The 27,788-nt window shown below is 36.2% G+C and overlaps 1 protein-coding gene across 2 annotated transcripts in view; it reads left to right on the top strand.

The window, feature by feature from the left end:
• LOC128474961 (zona pellucida-like domain-containing protein 1) overlaps positions 1-21,212 on the top strand; it is a 36,903-nt gene extending 15,691 nt beyond the window's left edge. The window contains exons 3-11 of one of the 2 annotated variants that reach the window (XM_053457401.1): positions 1,616-1,833; positions 2,352-2,533; positions 4,000-4,072; positions 6,089-6,186; positions 11,391-11,471; positions 13,920-14,091; positions 14,484-14,592; positions 18,605-18,634; positions 20,760-21,212. In XM_053457401.1, coding sequence (XP_053313376.1) covers positions 1,616-1,833; positions 2,352-2,533; positions 4,000-4,072; positions 6,089-6,186; positions 11,391-11,471; positions 13,920-14,091; positions 14,484-14,592; positions 18,605-18,634; positions 20,760-20,935 — 1,139 coding nt within the window. In that variant the 3' untranslated portion in view covers positions 20,936-21,212. Of the gene's footprint in view, positions 1-1,612; positions 1,834-2,351; positions 2,534-3,999; positions 4,073-6,088; positions 6,187-11,390; positions 11,472-13,919; positions 14,092-14,483; positions 14,593-18,604; positions 18,635-20,759 lie in introns of both variants that reach the window. The other variant, XM_053457400.1, reaches the window with a different exon arrangement.
• Positions 21,213-27,788: the final 6,576 nt, after the last annotated feature.

The raw sequence follows: 27,788 nt of genomic DNA, 5'->3' as shown, positions 1-27,788 counted from the left end.
TGGTAACTGTACTATATATGTGGGCCTCAGAGCACACTAGCTTATTGATTACTATTTAAATATATTAGAGTGCAATTTAATCATTTAAAAATAGCAATTCTTTGTCATAATCGAGCACTGCATTGATTATTCAAACATGTTGATGGTTGTGGGTAAACCAGTTACATTTGGCACTAAACATCTATATAATTTATATATATTATGTATTCTCCCTAACTAAGGGTACTAACTTCCTCTGTGTTACTCTGGTTAATATTTAAACTAAACTGCAAATTGCAAAATACGCCAGTGTAACTTGCAGAGCCAATAAAAAGAAAGTTATATTTTCATCCATGGCACTTTCTCTTTTTTCATCAATATTTCGTTCTGCTATTTTTTAAGTTGTTAAAAAGTTTAATTAAGCCCTGAGTGAAATTTGCTTATATATGTATTTAATATATGCAAGTGTTTGAACTCTACATTTCAAATTGCTCTGGGCTTTTCATCAATGAAGTCTGATATGAAAGTGTAGATTCAGCTTGGACTAACAAAATATAGCAATTAAGTTGAGAAACTGGCAGAACATAGGAAATAGCTTGTCTGTGAAAGCATTATATATATATTTATATATATATATATATATATATATATATATTATATATACCGTATTGGCCCGAATATAGGCTGCACTTTTCCCCTCTACTTGAGGTCTTTAAAGTGAGGGTGCGGCCGGGCGGGTGTTTTTTTCATTTTCATTTATGCAGGGTTAGGAGCCAGATCCCCTGCAGCGCTGCAGGGGACCTGGATCCTCTTCTCCGGCAGCTGTGGACGTCTGCGCAATGCGCTTAGACAACCTCCACTGCCAACGCTTCCGCCAGGGCTTCTATGGTGGAGCACTGGCATGACATAACCTTCCGGTGCGTAGACAACTTCTGCTGCCGGCACCTCCGGTGTACACTAACTACTTTACATTGTAGTAGAGTAGTGTTGTCACATGAAAAAATATAATAAAATATTTATAAAAATGTGAGGGGTGTACTCACTTTTCTGAGATACTGCATGTGTGTGTACACAGTATTATAATATGTAAAATGGTTTGTATTTTCTGATGGTCCTTTTTGGTGGGGTAAGCTAATTGAAATTTCATTATAAATCATTGCAAAGAAAATGAGTGCAAGCCATATACAAAGTTCTGCAGGAAGAACAGCCTTGGCTTGTTAGAACGAAAGACACAAGGTAAATAATAGGTTATAGAAAATAACATTGGGTTACATTTTCCTTTCTATTTTAATTTCATGGATCCTAGAGTTTACCAAGCATGTTTATATCCATTTTCTGCTAAGAGTATAAATAAATCATAGTAACAATCACATTCTTTATGAAGTATGCATGTGACTTATATCAACACATGATTATTTTCAATGATCAAATGTTCAAGAGCTCATGACCAATTTGAGATATATAATATATATATATATATATATATATATATATATATATATATATATATATATATATATATATATATATATATATATATAATATGTGTGCATAGTGCTTTGCATTAAATATCCCATTAAGTGAATACAATTTTCACAATGTTACAGCTCTTCATTTTATGTATAACTTTCAGCAGAAAGAGACATCAGCGTCTACTGTGGAGTACAGACAATCACCATGAAGATAAACTTTTGCACAGTTCTTTTTTCTGGTTATTCAGAAACAGATCTATCACTCAATGGAAAACATGGAGATGCCCATTGCAGGGGCTTTATTAACAATAACACCTTTCCTGCTGTGGTTATTTTCACCATCAACCTGAGCACCTTGGAATCATGTGGAAACAGTTTAGTGGTAAGCAGAAACCAATTGCAATAAGTAAAAATAAATAAAATAAAGTAAAGTATAACAAAATCCATGTTCTTTGACTCAAGCACAATAATTAAGTGATACAAAATATAATGATCAATTATCTACATACATTTAACAAACCTGTCAAACAGGAGTTATTCAAACACACTTCAGGTTTTAAGTCTACCCTGGTTCTACAGCACTCAAAACTATGGAGCTATACAGTTTTTCCTTACATGTAATTCGGACAACAATAGCACCTTAATTTTAGTACCTCAACAAAAACATTCAACAGAATCTAAGACGCAGGACTGATTGGTGTTTGGGCCTTTATAGGAGGTAAAAGCAGACAATATGGTCCAAATGGTTCTTATCTGCCATCCAAATCCAGGTCCATATTTCTATAATTGGCTCCATGTGATAGGGAAACTATATATTGGTCTACTTTTATGTATATTCATATGTATTGTGTTAATATAATGTTAATATAATTATATGGGTTTTTTTGTGGAAACTGATAGGTATCCACAGTACCAGGAGTTAATGTATATGGGGATGCTTCAATGGTACAAATAGGCAACATATCTGGATACATAGATACACCGGATCCTCCAACAATTATTAGTTACCTGCCTGGACTGCTATATAAGTTTAGTTGCAGCTATCCACTGGAGTACTTGGTAAACAACACCCAGCTAGCATCGTAAGTATGAATTGCTTACAACTGTTAATGTGCATATCGGAAAGGTAAGAAGCCAAAAATGTATCTCACGCCCCTACTTATAAATAATGTCATAAAACTTTGATATGTTAACAGTTTTTATTAGATTATTTCAATCCTCATTTAAATGTGTTGGTGCTTAATGTTGCTATTAATTGCCCAACCACATTTAATTTTTGGTTCTATAGTTTCATATTTGATTGTTTTGTAGGCTTAATATGTAAATTTGTCAGGGTTATCTAGAACGTTCCTAGATATATCCATCACCTTATCAGACTGGTCCCACAAGGATTCTCAAGATCTAAAATTCTGTGCAATCTGTTTGCAATATATGAAACCCAAGAATTTAACCTGCATGACTTTTGGGTACAATGGACCATTAATTTTGCTACAAACATTCAAAATGTAAAATAAGCAGCCAGGGAACCACTTAGGAGGAATGAGTTGCAAACCTTGGAAACAGCATCTTCGTAGCAGAAAATTTGGAGAATATGTTTAAAAATGCTGCACGTGTGTTTACAAACATAAACAAAACTTTTTTCTGTTGATTAATGTCAAACTTATATTTGGCAACTGGAACAGGAGCTACCCAATCAGGGACATCTCAAACAAAATTTACATTTTCTGTGCCATTATAGAAAAATCATCATACATACGCTGACTGGTTATCTCTTATGTGTTCCCTATATATTTCCTAAAACCTAAAGACATAACGCATCAATATAATTGGCCCTAACCAACAATTACAATGTATAAGACTTCATATTAGGTATCCTGTTTCAATGACTGTTCTCCAGAAATAATGATGAAATAATAATTGTCTTTGGCCACTTGGAAAGTCGGCAACTGGAAAATCTGAATCTGTATGTAGTCTTTGAATAGATCAGACTAGATTTGTGCACATGGACGAAAAATTATTCTGAGACATTTTTCATTTTGTTTTTGGTTTATTAGTTTTTCAGAATAAACCAAAAATTAATTTTGCCCTTTTTGTGCTGCTGAAATTCGAAGCACTTTTTCCATTGAGAAACAAAATTCCTTACTCACCTTCACTTACACTCTCTCACACTCTCTCGCTCTATCTCTTATGCTCTCTCACACTCTAATTCACTCTCTTACACTCTCATTTACTCTCTCATGCTATCTCTCAATATCTCCCTACTTTCTCCACAGACCGGTTCAGAGCGTCTCTCTGTGAGAGAGTGTAAGAGAAGGAGAGAGTTTGAAAGAGAGGGAGTGAGATTTGAGTGAGAATGAGCTTAATTTTCATTTGTTTTGTGGGGGTCCCTCCTCCTTTTCAGGCATACATACAAATTGACAAATTTCATTAAAAATAAAATGTGTACGAATTTGAATGAAGTCTAGATCAGACCACTATAAACAGACAAATGTCAAGTATATATAATGGAATAGAATCTTGTAAAACAACATTATTTCTAATTTATCAGATCTTCAGCTGCTATTTCTGTTCGAGATGGCAATGGTACATTTATCAGCACTCTGAATTTACTCCTCTATAATGTAAGTATAACATAGTATGTTTGCTTTGATTATCTCTTATATTTGGCAGGCACCATTTACATGTGAGTAGTAAGAGAATAAAATATCATGAATTTCTCAGAATTTTATTACTCAAAAGGGATTATTAGAGAAAAAAAGGTTTTAGAATTGATCATTCATTAATTTATGAACATGAATCTGTTTAACTGTCTACCAAGAATCTCATAGTTTGCAGTCTATTCCCTGTAGGACAAGCTGTGGCAGAACTTGGATCAGTATGACTCTTTCCTATTACAACATTCAAAATCATTACTTTCTCAGCAGGCTGTAGATTCCTTCAGTACTCCTGAGTTCTCTTCAGCCTGGAAGATAACAAACACAAAACAAAACAAAGAAAAAACAAAACAGAAAAAACACATGTAGCAAGAATCCCCAGAAAGCTGGGTCCAAGTCCACTCTAGAGAACATTGCAAAAAAATATACTTTAGAAAAAGTATTTTTGTAACGCTCTCTCACACTACTCAATAGAAAATGTTTTGGAAATGTAAAAAGTTTTATGTGCATTGTTAACTGTATTACATGTAGACTTAACCATAATGGATGCGTAATAATTGGAGGCACCGAACGCTATCTATGTATATGTCAAAGAATTTACAAATATTGTTATGACAACAAGTTTTTGTTTAGATATATTTTTGGTAATTTACTTAGAAATGGCTTCCAAGAATAGTTTTCAAATGAACAGCTTTTATGTGAGCTGTTTGCTTAACGCGCAACCTATATTGAGTATAACAAACAAGGAAAGTTTGTTGGTATTTGATAAATAGAATATGACCGTCTATTATATGCTAGTACAAGTGTAGTGGCAGAAAGACTAGATTTTAATAATAGCAGAAGGTAAGTGCTATGCTATACTTTCTTACAACTTTTCTTCCACAGTAAGTAATGCTCACAAACTTTGAAGTTTAACTAATACATTACACACACACACACATATACAGATAGATAGTGCTAGGAGATTCCGTAGTGTAAACAATAGTTTTCTTTCACAATAGTGACAATTAAAATATTAATAACAGAAGTTAAACATACTGGTACAAAAGAAGAAGAAGCATTCAATGTTTTGGTGGTTGAGAAGGAAGGAAGAAAGTAGGAGAAGACTGCTTGGGTGGGAATACATTTGTTGAAGAGCAATTTGGAGAACTGTATTGATCTTGCGAATGGAGATAGCAGATGCTTTTTGGCATGCTGGTTGGGGGTATTAGGAGGGGAGGTTGTATGCTTCAAAGAATCAGTGGGTTTTTAGAGAGCTTTTATAATTAGAGTAAGAAGTAGAAAGTCTGACAAAATGGGGTAGGGAATTCCAGAAGTTGTACACCACATGCAAAATCCTCAATATGGAAGTGGGAAGAGGTGATAATGGTAAAAGTAAAACACAAGTCATTCGAGGAATAAAGAAGGCGGCTGGGAATATATTTGCATATTTGAAAATATAGATTAAATTGTGGGGAAACAAAACAAAATTAGTATTAAGGTAACATAAATGCAAATGATAATAACATAAATTAAGTCTCACTAATACGGAACACACATATATATACAATCACAGAATGAGCATAGGATGGTAAGAGTGGGACCTTATGTATTACTTAAGTAACTGACTTGATCAGTTACTTAAGTATTTCAGTTGGCACTTTTCTATTACTTACATTTAATATTCAAGTTCCTGTGTATTTCCTGTTTTGCTATGGCAAAAAAGTTAGGAAAGTATATCTTAATATGAACCATCATGTCAGTTTTTTTCCCATGTAATTCCTATAAAAATATTTAAATATACAATATATCACATTTATATACAGTACAGTACTGTGCAAAAGTAAAACTAAGGACGGATTTTTTCTGCTTTTGAGAATTGCTTTAATTTGGGGTTTTTGCCTTTTCCGGGATCAGCAGCAAAGTTGAAGGTTGATATTGTTCTTTCAACCTAAATTACAATGTAACTATATGTGTTTATGTACACACTCTATATTATTACAGGATTCAACCTACAGAGAACAATTGCTAGTACCGAGCACAGGATTGCCACTGAAAACCAAAATATATGCAGCAGTGAGAGCGACTAACCTTGATGGACGGTATTAAGAATTTTTTTTTATCTTACGCCCCTACTTATAAATAATGTCATAAAACTTTGATATGTTAAAAGTTTTTGTTAGATAATTTCAATCCTCATTTAAATTTGTTGGTGCTAAATTTTGCTATTAATTGCCCAACCACATTTAATTTTTGGTTCTAAAGTTTCGTATTTGTTTGCCAGATAAATAGCAGATTTGTGCAAATGGGCCAAAATCAATTTTGCCCATTTGTTTCAGGCAAAAATTGTGGGGCTTGTTACATTCAGAAATTAAATTCATTGTTATTCACCATCATTCATACTGTTTCACGCTGTCTCACACTCTTATTAATACTATCTCATGCTCTCTTGGAATGTCTCCCTACCGTCTCCCTACTCTCTTGGAATGTCTCCCTCCCTACCTCTTCTCTATCCCAGTCACCTTGCCGTGCAGCTCTGCTTCTTATCTTACATCTTCTTGTTCTTCTGTCTTTGTCCGCTGCTCAAAAAGAGTCTTTGTTCATTTTGCTGTGGACAATGGGACAGGAGAATGACCTACCTCGGACTTTTGCAAAATGGTAGAGATTCCAAGCGCATCATCTCCCATGATTGAATGATCAGGAGAGAGGGTGTGCCTGCAAGCTCCACCCTTTTGCCTCCCAGTGAACTTCAGCAAAATTGAAGAGCTTCCTGGCAGATTCTTTCCCTAAATCATCTAATTGGGGCAGAGAGTGTGTCTGTAATCTCTGTAATTTTACACTGGAAGGTTATATCCCTGTCCCGTTGTCCATGGAGAAGGTGAGGAAGAACAAATACTTTTTGGAGTAGCAGAAGAGAAAAGACAAAGGAAGAATAAGATACAAGACCAGAAGTGGAGCTGTGGGGTACGGAGACAGGGACATAGAAGCGGTCTCTCATGGTCTCTCTACCTCTACCGCAACTGGAACAGAGATTGTGAGCCAGGCCTTATGGCATCAGCACCTGACCTCACAAATGCTCTACTGGATGAATGGGCGAAAATTCCCACAGAACCACACCAAAATCTTGTGGAAAGCCTTCCCAGAAGAATTGAAGCTGTTATAGCTGCAAAAGGGGGACCAACTACATACCCCTGTGGTGCCCCTACCCGTCATCACCCCCGGAGGTGCTTTCTCTCCTCCTTCACAGTGCCACACCTCTTTTCTCCCCTTATGTAGTTTAGGTATAGATCAAATAAACAACACACAGCTTTCCAGGAATAGGTCACCTGAATAAGACATACAAACCCTCTGTTTCAGGTATTAATAATTAACACATGAAACATAGCGTTGCAGGTACAGAGTAACTAAATAACACAAACCCAGCCTTGCAGGTATAGATCAGCTAAAAATGAACAAGCAAACTCGGCATTGAAGGTAAAGATCAAATAAAAAATCCATGGAAACAGTAAACTGTAGATATAGATCACAAATGACACACTCCAAAGGCCATCCCTGCCACCCAGATTGCACACATAGGACCGCATTGCATCCCCAGAACCTGCCCAATACCCATATTGGATGCTGCATAGGACTTTCCCTCAAACATCATATCTGTGCCATCTTTGCCCTCAAACAGTATGTCTGTGCCAACTTTGCCTGCAACCAGCCTGTCTATGCCATATTTTCCCCAAAACAGGCTTGCTTCTACCATATTTTCCCCAAAACAGGCTTGCTTCTACCATATTTTCCCCAAATCAGGCTCCCTGTGCCATCTTTGCGCTAATCAGCCTCCCTGTGCCATCTTTGCCCCAATCAGCCTGCCTGTGCCATTGTTCACCTATTCACAGATACTCATTCACAAATACTTATTCACTCAGTTACACATACTCATCCACAAATACTCATTCAGACACGTATTCACACATACTTATTTATACACCCTACCCCACCACCTTAACTGCAGATTTGCCTGTGGTGCTATCACACTTCTGCACGGGACCACAGCTAACCACTGCGTTGCTCGCACACAGGGTGCAAGCAACTTCTCTTGTACCGCTCAGGGGAAGCAGGAACGCAGCAGAATCGTCTTTGTGTCTCCTGGGCGGTACAAGAGAGGTTGAATGTAACGCAATAAGGAAGTGATCATGGTTGCTATGGGCCCCCAGTCTTAAAGATGTTAAAGATGGCCCTGCCAATATTATACCCAAAGTCTTAGTGGTCATTAAGATGGTTTTCTGGCAAATTTGAGAAAAGCCTTTGTTTTCTTTTTGGTCAGGAGTGGTTTCACCTTGTATCTCTCCCATAGATGCCATTTTTGCACTCTTTGTTATTGTGTAATTGTAGACATAGAACCTGGCTGAGGCAAGTGAGGCCCTCAGTTCTTTACATGCTAGTCTGGGTTCTTGTGACCTCCTGGATGAGTCACTAATGTTCTCTTGGAGGATTTTTGTAGGCCAGCCACTCCTGGGAAGGATTTCCAAGTTTTCTCCATTTGTAGATAATATCTCTCATCATGTTTTGCTGGAGTCCCAAAGCCAAAGAAATGGCTTTGTACCTCTTTACAGACTGATAGATGTCAACTACTTGTCAATTATTTCTCATCTGTTCTTGAATTTACTTAGATTGTAGCTTAATGTACTGTTTTTGAGACCTTTTACCCTACTTCACTTTTAAACACAGGTTCTATTGAATTGATGTTTAGATTCAACAAGGCTTGCAGTAATCATGCCTGGGTCTATTGAATCCAGTTATCAATTACATTTGGTTCATTAGCTGATTTAGTAATTAAAGAGGGCAATTACTTATTCACAAAGGGCCCAGTAGGGTTGGATAGCTTTTTTCCTTCTTTACATAAAACCGTCATTGAAAAACTGCATTTTGTGTAATCCTTGTCTAATATTAAAATTAGTTTGGTGAAGTGTGACTATAAAAAAATTGAAGAAATCAGAAAGGGGAAAATACTTTTTTTCACACCACTGTGTTAGCATGTGTGTGTTACTGTGTGTTGTTAGCGTGTGTGAGAGTATATGCTATCAGAATTTGGTAAGGATGTGTTAGTGTATGGTGTTACCATGAATGTGTATTAATACTTGGTGTTAGCATGCATGTGCAAGTGCTAGCTTATAGTGTTAGCTGACTTGTACTTTAACCCCTTAAGGGTTTTAACAATTGCTATGCTCATGTTGCTGGCTATAATTTTCTTCTGTCTCGTTTAGTGGATCCACGCAAGTTATTAATTGTTTTTTTCAGATCAAGAAGGACTTTCTTTAGATGCAATTTTTTGATCATATTATCTAATTTCTTATAAAAAATAATAAAATATGGTGAAAACAATTAAAGTTTATTTTCTTACTTTTAATTAAAAAAATGTTTTACTCATCTATAAAAACTAATATAAAAACTGTAACATAGATTCTACTATATATCATGAGTTTAGAAATAGCCAATGGTTTTAAGTTCCTTACATGATATAGGCCAATAAGCGTTTTGCTATTTCAATTTTTTTTTCAAATCTGGTAATCCTGTCCCCATGTCCTATTTGGAACATCTTCACCCATCAAACCTTATATTTTTTAAAACTAGACACCCAAAAGCATTTTAAATGCTGGTATTTAAAACACTTTCAATGCATTAATTTTACTAACAGCCTTTGTTAAACTTTGTGGTAGTCATTTATTTTTGTGGGGATGTTTTACATAAACTGTACTTCAGGTATAAATTTACATTTACATGGTATATGTCACTTTCAAACAACCCCTCAATATATGTTCAGCAACATCTCTATAGTACAGTGATACTATCCATGCATGTTTTTGTCAAGTTATTTTAGGGCTAAAAGGCCATATTCAGGGCATGCACAATTAATTTTTTCAACTTGGAATTTTGGTCCTTCTACCTCATGTCGTTTTTGAGACATCTTTGAAGCTGGCCAATTTAATTTACCCCATCAAACCATATCTTTTTGAAAACTAAACACCCCAGGGTATTTCAAATAGTGGTATTTTAACATTTTCCATGCACTTATCCTACAAACAGCCTTTGCCGAAGTTTGTGGTAGTAATTGTTGGTGTTTTTTTCACACAAATTACTTTAGGTATGAATTTATAGCTCCTGGTATGTGCCACTGCCAAACAACGCAGTATGTGTTCGGCAACATCTCCCGAGTATAGTCATGTCACACATGCATGGGTTTGTCTGATTTTTTTGGGAGGTAAAGCTCCACATTTGGGGACATCGAACTTTGACATCTGGTCATCTAGCCTCCATGTCCTATTTGGGACATTTTTGTGGCCGGCCGATTCAATTTACCCTGATCAAATCATATTTCATCTCAGTGTATTTCAAATGGTAGTATTCCAACTTTTTCAATGCACTAATTGTACATTGTGTGTGTTGTACATGTTGTACTTCAGGTATGAATGTAAAGCTCCTAGTATATGCAACAACCAAACAATACCCCAATATGTGTTCAGCGATATCTTCTTAGTACAGTGATACCATCCACAGATAACCCCTGAGAGCCTGTGTTCCCTGCCTAGGAATTCTACTCACAGTTTACCTATACAGGTATCCAGCAATTCTACAGAGCTTCACTACCTGTGGCTATTATTTTATACTGGAGCCTCCACTCTGTTGGGATCATCCAAGTCCTTGTCCACTTTTCTTGGGGCTCAACCCCTCACTAGGTGAATAATGGCGAGAAATTTGTAATAAAGGCTGACATGACACCTGATATACTTTACTTTAAGTAAACCTAGATGAGTTTTTCTTGAAGTAGTCCCTTCATAATACATAGTTAAATTAGCACAGGGAGGTATTCCACATTAACCATGTATTATGTAGCATCAACTCAGACCTTCTTGCTGCAATAAATGTATCATATATTCTTTCATACATTAATTAAAGGGGCAGTAGCATTAACTCAATTTTACATCAGTATTAAATTTTATTGAAACTTATTAAGACCTTACTCCTTTCTCATTGTAGCATTTCCATGATAAGATTGTCCTATCCATTGGTTGCTTTATTATTTGGTTTAATTACTAAATGTAAAATTTTGGTAATCCACGATGATATGCATATTATATATCGACAACTTTGAATGGATTCACAATTAATTATACTACTTTCTAAACATATAGATACAAACTGCTTGTTGTATTGTTGGATAATTCATGTTACATTATTGCCCAGTTTATTGAAAATATTGCTCACTTACTTGCACCTTAAAAGTATGTCCTTCTTACAATACAATGTAATAATATAGGTGGAATGTTTTGATGGACTACTGTTACACCACTCCTTCTGGTAACCCAAATGATGAAATCAGATATGACCTCTTCCTCAGGTATGAGATGCTGTCTCAACTTACTTTGTTACAAGTTACTTTTTGTATTGAAATGTATGTGTGTGTGTTGCTGCATAGTTACATAAATAATTTTGATTCCAGTAAGTTAACTGTGGATGCAAGAATGTAAACTTTTTCACAAATCTGGAAGAAGAACCTACTGTTACCATGTACTATTTGGTACATGATACCACTCCAGTCTTTATCATGACATTTGAATTATATAGGGCAGCACAGATCTATGTATCACTTTCTAACCAGGCCAGGAAAGATGCATTTCAAAGACATTGACCTCACAGGGTGATAAGTGGTTGGCAAAGTGGACCCAGGATGCTGACAACATTAATGTGTTGACACATCAGGGTTTCTGTTTACTCTTATAAGCCTCTTTTCTATGATGCACAATACATGATAAAGCATATGCTAAAAATGCCCAAGATAATGACATAACTAATGCTAACGTTAAATAACTTGATCAGGAATAATCCTAAAACTCTGGCAGGATTTTGCCCCCCAAGGAGCAAGTTAGATAACAAGAAAATACTGCAACAGACTTTTCAGAAAATGTGAACTGGTCACACCCATAATGTTTTGCAGCATTGCAACATGATTGCAGTGTGTTTTTGTAAGTGCTTTGATGTCGGCATATTCTAAATATAATGCATATGTAGAGATGTAACTTTATTACTGATCTTAGGAGGGGCACACACTAACACAACCAGACACTAACACACACACTAACACACTCAGACACTGACACTAACACAACCAGACACATCAAATCACATGCACACTTACACAAACACAACCAGACGCTCAACACTAAAACACATGCAATCTGGAACAAACGCTAACATGCCCACACACTAATATATCCATGCTAACATACCCACATTCACACTAATACATACCTGGAGACTCACAGTAGCACACATACACAAGACACTAACACACACGCACACAGAAATCCATCCAAACACACTCTACTAGAGACTTATACTTACACACCCACCCAGATACGCTAACGCAACCAGGCACTCTACACTGCCAGACACAGACAGACATTCACGCTAACATGCACACACACACTAACATACCCAAAAACATAATCAGACTCACGCCAACATACTCAGACACACAGACACTAATGCTTATAAAAACCAATGCAGACACATTAACACACACACACATACACAATAACACACACACTAAGACACTAACATACACAGAAATATATCCAGACACCCACACCAAACTACCCAGACACTGAAATTAGAGGAATACAGGAGTAAAACAAATCTTCAGATGTCCGGGCACAAATACATGGGGGAAACACAAACAAATAACAATAGAATTTTGTCAGTGGATAACTATCACTCCCACCTATACATCTTTTTGGCATTTCACTAATGCACTATTGTTATTTGTTTGATTTTTCCCACATGTATTTGCACCTTAACTTCTAAAGGTTTGTTTTGTGCTGGAGGAGCAGGGCCGGCCGAAGACTTAACGCCGCCTGGGGCGAAGTTTAAAATGCCGCCCCCCCCCCGCCGACGCCGGGGGGGGCAGCATTTTAAACTTCACCGACGCCATAATCTACCCCCCCGGTACTTACCTTTAAACAGTCCTGCGGCGAGTCTCCCTGCTCTGCCACGGTGCCGGCTTGTAATGCTGAGCGCCGGAAATTGACGTCACTTCCGGCGCTCTGCATTACAAGCCGGCACCGAGACCGAACAGGGAGACTCGCCGCAGAGGAGAGAGAGGGGCGCCGAGCGGGTAAGCGAAAACCACTCGGTGCCCCTCTCTCTCTCCTTCGCTTCAAAAAAAAAAAAAAAAAAAAGCGCTTGGGGCGGCAAAGTGCCGCCCCTTCTAAAGTGCCGCCTGGGGCAATTGCCCCAGTCGGCTCCATTGTAGGGCCGGCCCTGTGGAGGAGTGTTGCATATACTATATAAGGAGAGTATCAATTTCATCTACTAGTTTTATTTATCACCTGTGGTGTGGTGCTATTGTTCTTGCTTTGAATAAAGGAGTAAATCAGAATTTACTCAGGACTTATCACTTGATACCTATACCTATTTATCCCCGTTGCCGGCCGTTGAACCGCAAATTAAATTATCAGCTTCTAAAGTTGGATCCAGAAACACTTTTGTGTGCCCGCTTGCCCCATTATTGGAAGTTTAGTAATTCATAAAGTGTTCTAGGTGCTACGTTAACATCAAGACTTAATCTCTTTTATAATTTCATCTGTGTAATTTATTTGTAATATTATCCTACAATTTCACAAGGATCAGACAAATGGTTCTATTATTCTTAATAAATTGTTGGAGACAGCTGAAAAGATATTCCTTTAGAAAGCATTTTTCTTTTATAATGTATCATTTTGATAATTATAGAATACTTATAGCTATCAGTGTATTTTATGATGTGCTCTTTCTTATTCCTTCAAAGCTGTGACAAAGACCCTCAGACAACAATCTTTGAGAACGGCAAGAGTCAAATGGGGAGATTTTCCTTTGAAGTATTCAGATTTGTCAAACACAAAAACCAGAAAATGTCCACAGTATTCTTGCACTGTGTAACAAAGCTTTGTAGAACAGAAGACTGTCCTTACTTGACACCTGTAAGTTGTGTCAGGCACATAGTTGTCTCATAATGACATTGGAATGCATTACTGTAGCTGAATATCATTTTGTTTATTTTATCATGTGACATTCAAAGTGCTTTCACAAATATCCAATATTTATTTGAGAACCGAATGGATAAACCCATACCTTCAGGAAAAGGTATATATATATATATATATATATATATATATATATATATATATATATATATATAGCTAATGCAAAGACAAAGAACATTTGAATGATGAAAAATCGTTAACATTTTCCATATTAAAAACTGACACATAACTATTAGACTGTATTGTAGGAATAGAAGCATATATATATTATTTAAAATAAATAAATGAAGTGTTTTCTCTTGGTTATTTGTTATCTAATACAATTGCAGACGTGTCACAACAGAGAGAGAAGAGGTGCAGTTGTGAGAACAACATTTACCCCCCAGAGTACATCAGGAAATGCTGTTATATCTGCAGGACCTATTATTACAAGAAGTGGTAAGACTTTATTTTTACATTTTGTTCTCTTTGATGTAACCAGAGATAATTCAGTTTTCACACGTCTCATTTATGCTTTAATAATCTTCTTAACCAGTGGTTCAATAGTTTTTCATTTTTTTTTTATATAATCATTAGACTGGTGCAAATAGACTAAAGTTAATTCAGACACATTTTTGTTTCCTTTTTTGTTCATTCATTTTCAGACAACAAAATTTGTTTCTTGTCCTTTCAGTTCAGATGAAATATGGAGGGATTTTTCCATCTGGAAATAAATTTGTTACAACCCTCACTCACTCTCTCAAAATTTCTCTCACTAATTCTCTCACACTCTCAGTCACGGTCTCTCTCAATATCTTACAACCTTCTCTACAGACAGATTCTGTTTCCGTGTTTCTTTTCCCGCCGCTCCGCTTTTTCTCTTGAATCTTTTTTCTGTCTTCATCCATATCTCCCAGTGTCTTTTTTCTTTATTCAATTTTCTGTGAAACTTGTCTCTCTGTGAAACTCTGTAAAAAGGGCAGGGGAGAGAGTTATTAAGTATATAAAAAATAGATTTTTACAATTGCTAAATGAATAGATTTCTCTTAATTTTATTTTTTACACAAAAAAATATTTTGTCATGTTAACTGGACTTTAATGTGGTACACATTAGTACTAAAAAGTTGTCTACAATCTAATTAAAAAGTTTTTTATGGGAAAGGCCTATCAAGGAAATAATAGTTTGCTATCACCACTTGTTTGATAAAATAAAAACTACCCTTCTTCGCTTTGGCAACCTTGCTTTGGATAGCAGCCCTTGGTTCCATCTGTATTTTCTAATCAATACTACTATAATGCACTAATCAACAACACAAAAAACAAGTTAATTTTGAATGAAGTCTTCTTATCATCTCACCAGAACATAAATTCTTGACATATACTCATTCTGAAGTGGAATAGAGGTTGAATCAAACCTACAATAGCAGCACTTTAGGCTTTTTAATTAAAGTCCACACTTGCATTTTAATGCTGATAATATGTGTGCCTGCTGCTTGCCCAGACATTTAAACTTGATGTTTGTCTTCTCAATTGATGCTCTATATTAGAAATGCGGTTAAGGGTTGCCAGCAATTTCTATGCAGGCAAACCTGGCAGACAAATGCACAGCTCTATACAATTTATGCTGCATCTCCAAGGCTAAATTGTTCTACAAATATCACAGACCCATTTGTGCAGCGGAAATAGGATCACTGTTAATGCTTTTACTTTGCAGCCAATTGCTTAATTAATATGAATATTAAATTGTACATATGTATAGGTAAGATAGAAAAAAAACAATGGTTGCACTTTAATCAAAACATAGCGAAAAAAAGAAACAAAATCTCAACTAGTAAAGTGCGAAATTCTAATGAACAATTTTCTTTGGGTTTAGTCATGCCAGCATATTCTGTGTATGCTAATTAGAACAATTTGTATTTGGGCAATGTACATTCTTCCAAACACTACATATCTGTGGTGGACAACATTCAAAATCATTTGTAGGTTACATAGCTAGTAGCATAAGGAAAGAATCACTTTAACCAAACAGAATTTTGCTACTGATTGCTGGCTGTTTGCCTAGCTCAAAGAGAGGGATTGTATTGTTACTGTGTTTAGTTAACAGCTGCAGGAAGCAAAACAAAACCAACTCACATTTCGTTGTCCTAAAACATCACTGAATAATTTGCTTGGACAATACTGTAGTTTAGCTTTGGATATAATAAACATTTTTAGTTCTCTGAAATGTAAAGGAAGTAATCTCTATTTTTTATGTTTACATTTAAGCTGTTTTTTTCATCTTCCCTGATAATATTGTTTCAGTACATGCCAACCTGCCCCCCCCAGTTATGCCTATTTGAGCCCAGGCTTCCTACACTGCCTCCCACATATACCTTATATACCCTATATGCCTTATATCCCCTGATACGTGACTGTGTCCCCTGATATGCCTTATACCCCAGTACGCCTTATTCCCCCAGATATGCCACTCTGTCCTCCCCAAATATGACTTACACCCCCCAGATATCCCATAGTACACTCATAGATTCACAGACTTGTTGACAGCACACTGACACAATACTTTTATAAATAAATAAAGGGTTACTCTTCACTGCCTCCAGGATTTAGATTCCCCTTAGTTTGCCCCCCGTTCCCTCTAACTGCACCTTAAGTTAATTAAATTAATCCTCAGTCCTCAGCATTAAATTTACCCTAAAGACCCATTAACAGTAACTGCCCCTAAATTAACCCTAAGGACCCATCAACCATAACTGCCCCTCAATTAACCCTAAATATCCCATTAACCATAACTGCCCCTTAATTAACCCTAAACACCCCTTTAACCATATCTGCCCCTAAATTAACCCTAAATACCCCATTAATCATAACTGCCCCTAAATTAACCCTAAACACCCCATTAACCATAACTGCCCCTAAATTAACCCCCAACTCCCCTAACTTTCAGTAGCCCAAATATTAATTTTATACTCACAGTTAGATGAGTGTCTGAGCAGTGTGGACACTATCAGGAACTGGGTGGGGCCAATCATTAGCGTGACTGCAGGGAGGGACTAGGAGAAGGAAAGGGACGGGCCAATCATCAGAGTGATTGCAGGGAGGGACTATAAGTAGTAACTGCTGTTGTAAGTCACACTGAATGAAACGGATTATAAAACGAGGGGTATTTTTTAGTGCATTTGCTCTTGGCAACGATTTTCATTATTGATTATTATCAATTTTATCGATTAGTTGTTGCAGCCCTAAATAAGAATAAACATGCAACTCTTACATTTCTAAGAATATTTTGGGACAATAATTGATAATAATTGATAGAAGAGTAGGTATAATTACAGTATGTAGAGAGCTGGAAGGATCCATGGACTGTACCGGGCAGGATAGGGTCCATGGATGTGCGAGGAGAGAGTTTGCCTGAAGTGTGTATGTATGGGGGTGTTTTGTCAAGAGAAAATGCCTATAGGGGTGCGGAGACTGAGTGTGCCTGTGCTTGGGAGATGTCACATTCCAAATTTAACTTTACAACAACCCCATCATTGCGTACAAAACATCTAAACGTGCTTTCTCACTTACACAAAACCTTAATTGCACTCTCATGCTAAACAAATACATTTTGCCTGTTTGACATTTTATTCTTTCTTCTGTAGTTGTAATCACAGGAAAATAACACAATAATGTTTATGAAGCTGTTTCTGTGACAACTTGTTTTTGTGTCACATAACACATGTACCTAACAAAAACAATAAATTAGGCCAGATTTTATACAGTGAGATTGTAATGTCTATGAAGAATCTCGGCATTCAGAAGCAATAGGCAAGCTGTTTTTAATGCTGCATTAAGTTAAAAAAGTTAAGTATAACATTTCATTTTTTATTCTCAAATATGTATTTCTTCTATAATATTCTGCTTTCCTGGGCTTTGCTGAAGTTACTTGGAAAACGTATTCAAATTAATCACTAGGATAATGTTCTATTGAAAAGGGCAGAAGAATGGTGCAGAGATCCCTAAAGCCACAAAGCACTGACCTTTTAAGAAATGTTCAGTTACACAATTTAATAGGAAAACCAGACTGAATATAGTTCAACAATTGTAAGATTAAGTTACGTACAAACTGTATGATAAATTAACAATGCTTCTACAAACTATTTTCAGTAAATAAAATAAAAGTGCCCATTATAATAAAAAGATTTACTTTAGTTGAATAATATAGGCTTAGGATGTAACTAATAATGTAAAGTAGCAGTGTTTAATGTTAATAGTTAGTCATACTTCCATGTCCCTAGTTAATGAATGGGAAAATAGACTAATTTGAAACCATGTTTATATAATCTATATTAATATTTCTTGTGAATATGATATAAATAATTATTGTGACAACAAAGAATAATTACCGAATAATACTATGTATGGTCTGTTAGTGTTGTTATTATCTGCTCTGGTCTTGAAACTGCTTGTAAACTACTTTTCAATATTGCAGACGAGTCCCCAACAAACAACTCGCAGCTTGGTAAGTTTATTTCTGTGTTAATATTTTCTCATAAATGTATTTTGTGTTTTATATTGATGAAGTAAGAGTAAACGTAAATATTATCTGTGGTATGAAAAAGACAATATCATGTTAAAGACATACATTTATATAAACCCATGTTACGACATTATCCCATATCTTATTGAGTGTATTTCATTAATTCTGTTCACTAGTATAGAGTAGAATGTACAATTTACCCAATTTATCAATCTATTTTGTTTTACTTAGTTCTTAAACATTGATGGTTAATGATTGTATAGACCTTTTGCTTTCATGTTTCTGAGGAAGATATTTTAAAGTGGATCAGTTGTCCACTAATGTGTAGATAGAGAAAGCCCCAGTTTAACTAACACATACAATGTAATTTATACTTTCAGTTTAGGATATTAGGATAATGTTGTATTGTTACTAAAAATGCTTATTTTAGGACTGAACTTGGCATGTACCCAAAATGCAGTGCACTGAAAAGATTTTTATCATGCGCAATGTAATATATGCAGTCTAACCAGCCTTGCTGTGTTTCTGTTAAGTTTAATCACTTTTATTTTCCTTTTGCTGTTAAGCACACAGTGACACTCACTTAAAAAATAAATTTAGAAATGTTAACATATGAATATGATTGTTTAGCATCTAGTATATTCCTACGTTTCAGACACCAAATGGTCAGGTTCACTTTCAGAGCGACATACTCACATATTGTAAACACTTAATTGAACAAAAAAAATTTGACGGTTTGCCTTTGTTTTAGTAGGCGATGGTAAATTATATATGATATAAATGATAAATTATTTCAGATTTATGAGTGTAAGAAAATATAGCGGCACTGCATTTTTGTGTTTAGTTATTCAAAAAAAATGTTAGGATTTTTTATACTTTATGTTACATTTTTAAAAAAATGCACCTCTGTAATGCATCCTACCCATACACATACAGGTGAAAAAAGTATACCGAGAGCAATTTAACCCTTTTAATGTCTACATGTGAGCTGTGGCATAAAACATCCACTATGCTATTCTTTTGCAATCATATATTTCTATTTTCACCTCCATATTTGATACATTCATGTAATTATTACATTTGCAGTTTAATTATATTTTGTGAAATATATTACTAGCTACAAGAGCAAACACATATATATAAAGGTCTAAACAGATATCAAAACAAACATCAGTCGGTACTGGCTGTACCATGTTCTGTAATGCGCTTCTGATGTGGTAATGATGTACATTTAGACATTTTTCTTTGGTGGTATTAGACTTTCAATGGTTAGATTGTGGAAATGATGCATGTTGTGCTGTGAAGATATGTTAAATGCGTAAGTGCATTTGAGCAGTTAGCTATAATATTATCTGTTTGTGTCAAACAAAGTCAAATTACTGAGTTGTTAGTATGATTGTAGCATGCAATATTCATTTTAGATGGGTCATTGAATCAAGCCTTTAGTATCTTAAAATGTTGTTATTGGGACAGGTGCAGGTAATAGCAGTTTTAATATAAAAATGACTGTGATGCAAAACCTTCCATTGCCTACTATGGTAATAAGACCATTTAAAATTATGCACCAGAATCACTTTTTATTTATAACCCATATTTCTGCCAGCCTTTAAGGTGTGTAAAATTAACCTCAGTATATTACAGCTTGTGTTTTCAAAGATATTTGATGAAAGTATTTCCATTAATGTCTCAGGCTAAGGTTTGCCCAGATGTGAGAGACAGCTCCCAGCCCTGCAGACAAACAAACATAGCATGTCTTCTGCTTAATACACATTTTCTATAACAACATAAAACTTTTAATAGTGTTAATTATTATGTAACAAAAAAAACGGTGCTCACTGCCAGGGCTATACTGGTGATGAAAAGAGGCCCTTGCAGTTTAAGACCAATGGATATTACGCAACATATGGCTGCTGGCTGGCTATGCCGGCCATGTATTTTTAAGTCCCTTTTCTTGATAGGAAGAGCAAATGAAAGTCTGGAGAAAAGAAACTTTACAAAATATGAAACTATGATGTGGACACCCATCACTTGATGAAACTCAAAGGAGGTTATACAATAATTGTTGTATGCGCATTTACCCTATATATTTTTTGTTGTTTTTTTGCAGCCCAAGCAAGTAGTCCCAACTTTCAGATCAATTCTGTCACCAGTGCTCTCATCTCAGGAGTGGTGATCCTTGGAGTCACTAGCATATGTTTCTTCATATTTTCTCTCACGTTGCTAAGCAGAAAAAAACAAAACAGTTTGGTTTTATGTGGTGTACAGAACCCAACTTTCAATTAACAGACGCTATTTGCACTTTTCTGTGATGTTTTATTTTTTTAACTATATCATGGCTTGTAAATGTACTTTATGTGGACAGCTCCACAACATGTTGACATGTCACCTGATGTACTTTTATTTACCATATTGTAGCATGTGCATTGTATAGTATAGATAATGTAACAAATAATGTTACTATGTTCTTATTTCATTATTAAGTATTATTTGTTCTTTAAAACTAAGAAATAAATGTATTATCTTAAACTTAGAATAATTGTAGCAGCTGAACTGAAACAAGTAATAAACTATTATTCTCTATATTGTTTGTTGTATGCTTCCGATTTACTTTGAATAATCTGAGCTGGTATTAATTAATATGTGTCTATTGTCCAGCTGATTAAATACCGGTACTAGCCCACGTATGTCCCAGTTACTTCTGGTACTGACACATGGTCCACATGGTGTAAATTAATTCATTAATTGAAGGGGCTACATTTAATTAAAGGGCATTTATCATCATCATGTGTTATTGGCTTTATATTTATTATAAAATATTAATTATAATTATAAATTAAGGCTGATTATCCTTCCTTGTTCTGTAATGTGGTTAGCATTATGCATCTTTAGTTTATGGAGTCTGCAAACACAACACATTCTTAAAATACATGGTAATACAGAAATCTCAGATCTCTGACAGATAACTGTAGCTGTGAATGATATGTATAGTACGGTAATATAAAATTATGGGATTTATTTGTCCAGAATTATTAATTTGACTAATGAGTGTTTTTGGACATCACATTTAGCCATTAAATCATTTGCCAGTGTCTACAAAAAGGCATCATTGCCATATAATATACAATAACCTACAATGGTGACTAGCATGCCAAAAAATAAAGTAGACTTATGGTAACAACAAGGAATAAAACAAACTACATTACTCACTAAAATATGCTGCATTTATGATTAATTAAGAGTATTTCCTCATGTGACCTTTGTATTACAAACCAACGTATCCAAATAAAGTTTGATAAATTGTGGAGAAAGTTCTGAAAAACTTAGAGTTATGTTTCTTTTAGCTTGAAAGTGGTACTTATTTATATTGTTCTTTTAGATGTAGGTAAACACCTACCTATATAGCCGGCAATTATTTGGTGTGACCATAATTGTTATATTACGATTACTATATTACAACACTGATTTATCGTGTTGAGTGCATAAATTACTCTAAGAATAAGAGTGCCCCACCGTGTGCCCCCCAATTGAAACACCCTTTTTTTTCAGCACTGATTAACACGGAGGAGAGAGAGGAGCACCGAGCCGTCGCTCAGGAATACGTTTTCAGCAACCACTCGGCAACTCCTCACTCTCCTCCACGAGGCCTCTGTCTTGGTCGCGGTGCCGGCATTTCATGCTTCAGCAGTGAAGCAGCACGCGCCGCGACACAGAAGCAAGACACCGCAGGACTTCTGCAAGGTAAGTGAACTTCAAAGGCGGGAGAGAGTAGATAGAGAGCGGGGGTATATAGAAAGAAGGGGTGAGAGTGGGTAGATAGTGAGAAAAGGGGGGATGAATTGTGGGAATGAGTGAGAGGATGAATTAATTAATGTGTGGATGAATTGTGTAAATTAGTGAGATAATTAATTTAGGAGAATGCATTAATGAATATGTGTGAATAATTTGTGTGAAAGTGTGAGAGAATAAATGATTGTGTGAATGAAAGTGTGAATTAGTGAGTGACCAAGGGACCAATGTAGCACAGGCAGGGTGTTTATGGGACAAATGGTGGCACAGGTAGCGTATTTATGGGACAAATGGTGGCACAGGTTGGGCTGTTTGGGACAAAGATGTTTTATGCTGGGCTGTTTGGGTACAAAGGTGACACATGCTGGGCTAATTGGGGACAAAGGATCTGGGTGCTGGTCAGGTTCTATATGGGCAGTGTGGATGCCAGGGCTGCCCTTTGGGATGTGCAACCTGTGATCTATGCCTGTAATTCAGGGGTTTTTTTTCTATACCTTTAATGCTGAGTTTTTATGTGAATTCCAATTGATCTATACCTGCAAAGCTGGGTGTTGTTCTGTTGATCTACATCTACTATGCTATGTTTCCATACATTATTTATGTATACCTACAAATAGAGGGTTTTTATGTCTTATCCAGTTGGTCTATACATGCACATGGAGTTTATATATGTTGTTTATTTGATCTATACCTGAACTACAGGGAGTAAATAAAAGACAGGTGTGGTTTAGTGAATGAGGGGACAAAGAGACCGATATATCAGTGGCCAAAATATATTGGCCTAAAAGTTAATTATCGGCAAAATGCCGAAATAAAAGAAATAATCTTACCTGCTTACCTGTATGTTGGTCACACAGTGTGCAAGCAGTGTCTCTTGTACCAGCCAGGAGAAGCAGGAACCCAGTAGAGTCATGTGAATGCACGTCACATGACCCTGCTCTGTCCCTTCTTCCCCTATGCAGGACAAGAGAAGTTGTTTGAGCAATAGAGCGTGAAGTAGCAGGGACCCTGTGGGACTCTGCGAGTAAGAGCTCTGCAGTTCAGGAAAGGGGGCAGGGTAGGATATATGAGCACGTATGCATGATTAAGGAAATGAATATGAGTATATGAATGAGTGAATGAATGTTTGTGAATGAATGTTCTTGAATGAGTGTCTGTGTGATAACATGCATGTGTAAGTGTGTGTGTGGGGGGCATGGCATAGGGAGGCTGCAATCACACTCCTATCATGCCCAGGTTCCAACATATACTGGCTGCCTGGGCATGATAGGAGTGTGATTGCTGTTATAATATTGTTATTTTTTTCCCCAATTTTGGTGTGTTAGCCACACTTTTTTTCAAAGTAAGTACATATATCATGTACTTAATTTCACAATTTCACAAAAGTGATTTTCCTATCAATTTATGTTTACTGTAGGGTAACACAAGGTATAATTCCTGGGTAGATAAAAGCCTGGGTTTTAAAATTTAGTTAATAATTTATCACCTTGTTGGATCCTATGAGTAATATGCTCATTAGTTTATTTTTAACTTTTTATTGCATGCAAGAACAAGATAAAGATGGCATTAAGGACTATTTATCTTTTCAGTTTTCAATAAAGAGATAGGAAAAGAACAAAAAGGACAGGAAAAGAGGACCTCTGCTCTGATTTTAAAAAATAAAATAACAATAAAGCACAGCATACATTAATATGATCATGTTTTCTTTTCTTTTTTTCTTTCCCTTTTCATTAGCACACAGTATTTTTATAGATTTACAAAACAACAAGACCACATTACGTGAACTTATACATGTCTCATGTCTTCATAAGTGTATGATATTTGCTAAATTTGCCTTTAAGGCTCTAGTATTGTGAACACTTTTTTTTCTTTTGTAGGTGGAGAGGAGGGTGTTTTTCAACATCTCACTATAGCCAAGTTTGTAGCTAAAAATAAATAAATAATACATAGATCAGTTTCTGGAAGAATCAGAATAATGCTATGTCTGAAAAGGCAATCAATAGAAAATTTATGAAAGACTCAAGTGATTTGATATGGGGAAAGACTACCAAATGTGCAGCACATCCCCTTCTCTTGACACAATGTCCAGAAAGCTAAAGTCCTTGGGAAGCAATGGACTCATTATAGTACCATATTCATGATATTTTATTTAGTTCATATGATGTCACATTTAGATACCTCCCCTCATTTCTTCTTCAGCTACATACAATGTAGCAGACAGAGTGAGCCTCCACCGTGAGCTATGTAGGACATATGTAGTGGCACTTTTCACGTCCCCGCAGCCGCATTAATGGCTTTTAGTCATTTCAAACTCTGCCCTGTAATGAAGGAAGATCTTCTGTTTTTTTCTTCATGAAAAAAGCTGCACAGTTGCTCCAATGAAACCAATTGTACAGTGGTCTTATTGGTCATTATGACATCTTCCCTCCTATCATTGACAGCTGTCATAGAGAGAGTGAGGGATCATCCATCCAAATCATGCATGTACAAAAAAAATACATACATTATAAATACAAATAAAATGGGAACATTCAAGCCCATCTAGTCTAGTTATATTCAGGATAGTTGTATACCTATTCCATGCATATTTGATTCCCACACTCTATTAGCCTCTACCAGTTACTGTAAGTTGGGAAGATGTTCTATTTATTTACCAACCTTTCAGTAAAGTAAAACTTCCTTATGTAATATGTAAGTTTTTGACGGTTTGACTAGATTTAGATTATAACCTCTTGTTCTAACATATCTCCAACTTTGAAACAATCTTCTTTGCTTTGTGCCATTTAAATATTTCTGTCACATCTCCCTTGCCTCTTTCCTACAAGCTATATCCTTTTTCAGAACACTGTCTAAAATGTCAATATCCTTCTGGAGACGTGGTCTCCAGAACTATACACAATACTCAAGAGATCTGGTAAGTGGCAAAACCACCTCCCTCTTCCTGGTACTAATGCCTCTAGCCAGAGCTGGCCCTTACATAGGTCCTGGTGGGTCCACGGGACCCAGATGGCAGTTTTGGCCCCATAACTTTAAGGATAGATTTGTGTGGAAAGAGAAGCATTTTAGCACCTATATGACTCCATGAAATATCTATCTGGCCTCTCATGCACTTTCACAAAAAGACAGAGCCATGGAAACAGCCTCTCAAGCCTGTAAAATCCACCCTTTTGTGGAGGTGCATTGGAAGCAGTGGCATACTGCTTAGTGGCATAGGGAGACAGGAACAGAGCGGGGTCATGTGAACCCGTGGTTAAACGCGAGGCTACTCACAACTAGAGGGAAAGCAGTGGTTGAGGCAAGGGGGTGCGTGATAGAGTATGCATGGATGGATTTGTATGTGTGTGCATGGATGTGTATGTGTATATGAGCATGGATGTTTGTGGGTAAATGTGTCAGCATGGATGTGTATGTGTGAGTGTGTATGAGCATGGATGTGTAAATGTTGGTGTGTGAGCTTCGATGGATTCATATGTCTGTTTGTGTGCGCATGGATACATGTGTGTGAGCATGAATGTGTATGTGTGTGTGAGCATGGATGTGTCTGTGTGTGAGGGCCCATGGATGTATATGTGTGCATGAGCATGGATGTGTATGTGTAAGTGTGTATGAGCATGGATGTGTAAGTGTGTGTGATCATGGATGTGTATGGGTAAATGTGTCAGCATGAATGTGTATCTGTGAGTGTGTATGAGCATGTACGAGTAAATTTTGTGCAAACTTGGAAGTGTATTTGCGAGCATTTATGCATATGTGTGTATGTGTGAACATGGATGTGAATGTATAAGTGTTTGTGTGTGAGCATGGAGGGTAATAATAACGTCTGCTGCTGCATTAAAAGTGCTTTGAGTCCCACTGGAAAAAAGGCGCTATATAAAAACTAGTTCTTACTAGTTATTATTCATGGGCATGTGAGTTGGCATGAGTGTATAAGTCTGTGCAAATGTCTAAAAATATGTGCTAGTGTGCATTTAGGTTACTGGGGGGGGGCAAGATGATGCCAAAATATAGGATCTGGAAGGCCAGGTTCACGAAGAAGACACAGAAAGAAGCGGACAAAGAAAGAAGACAGAAGAAAGAAGAACAAGAAGCAAAAAGAGAAGAGGCAGTAGCATTCAGAAGAGGAAGGTAGGAAAACACTGAGAGTGTGAATGAGAGTGTGAGAGACCATGACAGTAAGTCAGAGATAGCATGAGTGAGAGTGTCAGAGGAGATGATAGAGTTATATAGTCATGATATAACATATCTATGTGGTTGTGGTTTTGGTGGGCTTGGTTGTGGAGTTTTATTGCGTTGCCGCCTTACCTTTAAGTCCTTTGTGTCATCTGCAAAAATACATATCATGCCATTAAGGCCTTTTGAAATCCACGGTACCCCACTGGTAACAAGACCTTCCTCGGAAAATACATCATTAACCACTACCTTCTGTCTCTCAACAATTACTTTTTCCACTGAAACCACTAAGTCTCTTAAAAACTAACAATACTATACTAAATCAGTACATGCAAAACAAAGAAAAAACTGCCCAAATATCACAAATATTTTTGACAACTATTAATCTTGCACTTGTTAGTTGTACTTTTACTGTCATGTTTATTTTCCTGCTCAGGTATAGACCAGTTCCACTAACTTTCCCAGTTTCCATGGAAACCATGTCTTGACCTCACAAATCAAAAACTATGTTTAGAATTGATTATTCTAGCAATTGAAACTGCTTGAGTTATATGGAACAGCACAGTATAAGAATCTGTTAAAAAGGATCAATCAATGGATTTGACAGCATATTCACAACAATGTGTAGGGTATGCATTTGTGAATTTTTGAAGGATTGGACATTTTAAGTTATTAGCACAAATGTTTTCCTTGAAGCTCTTTTTTTTTCTAGAAAAGACAAAAAAAGTTTATGATTCATTCGAGTACAGTACATGCACTAAATTAAAATGGTCCCTTTGTGTATTTGAAACAAAGTTAATTGTCTATTCCCAAAAACTTGCAGAGGCAAGTCAAGCTTTAGAACTGTGGTGAAACTACCCTAGGTTAGAATTCTACTTCCCTGATTAAATAAACAAAGTCAAGGGATACAACAAGAAAGAACAAGAAGAGAAGAAGCAGAGCTGCGGAAAAATGAGACAAGGACATGGAAACAGTTGGCGGAGAAGGTTGAGAGACAGTGAGTAAGAGTGAGTGAGAGTGAAAAAGTGAAAAATAAATGAAATGCAAATGAAAATTCAGAGCTCTCTGCTTCATTTTCATGTATTTTGTTGGTGATCATCCTAGTCATTCCCCTTTTCTAGCCTTCCGGCATCATAACAAACAGTCTACTTTCTACTATCTGGAGCCGTGTCATGATTAA

This window comes from Spea bombifrons, chromosome 2, assembly GCF_027358695.1.
Source record: "Spea bombifrons isolate aSpeBom1 chromosome 2, aSpeBom1.2.pri, whole genome shotgun sequence".
Classification (NCBI taxonomy): domain Eukaryota; kingdom Metazoa; phylum Chordata; class Amphibia; order Anura; family Pelobatidae; genus Spea; species Spea bombifrons.
The sequence above is the reverse complement of the archived record's forward strand: the minus strand, read 5'-3'. Positions and strand labels throughout refer to the sequence as shown.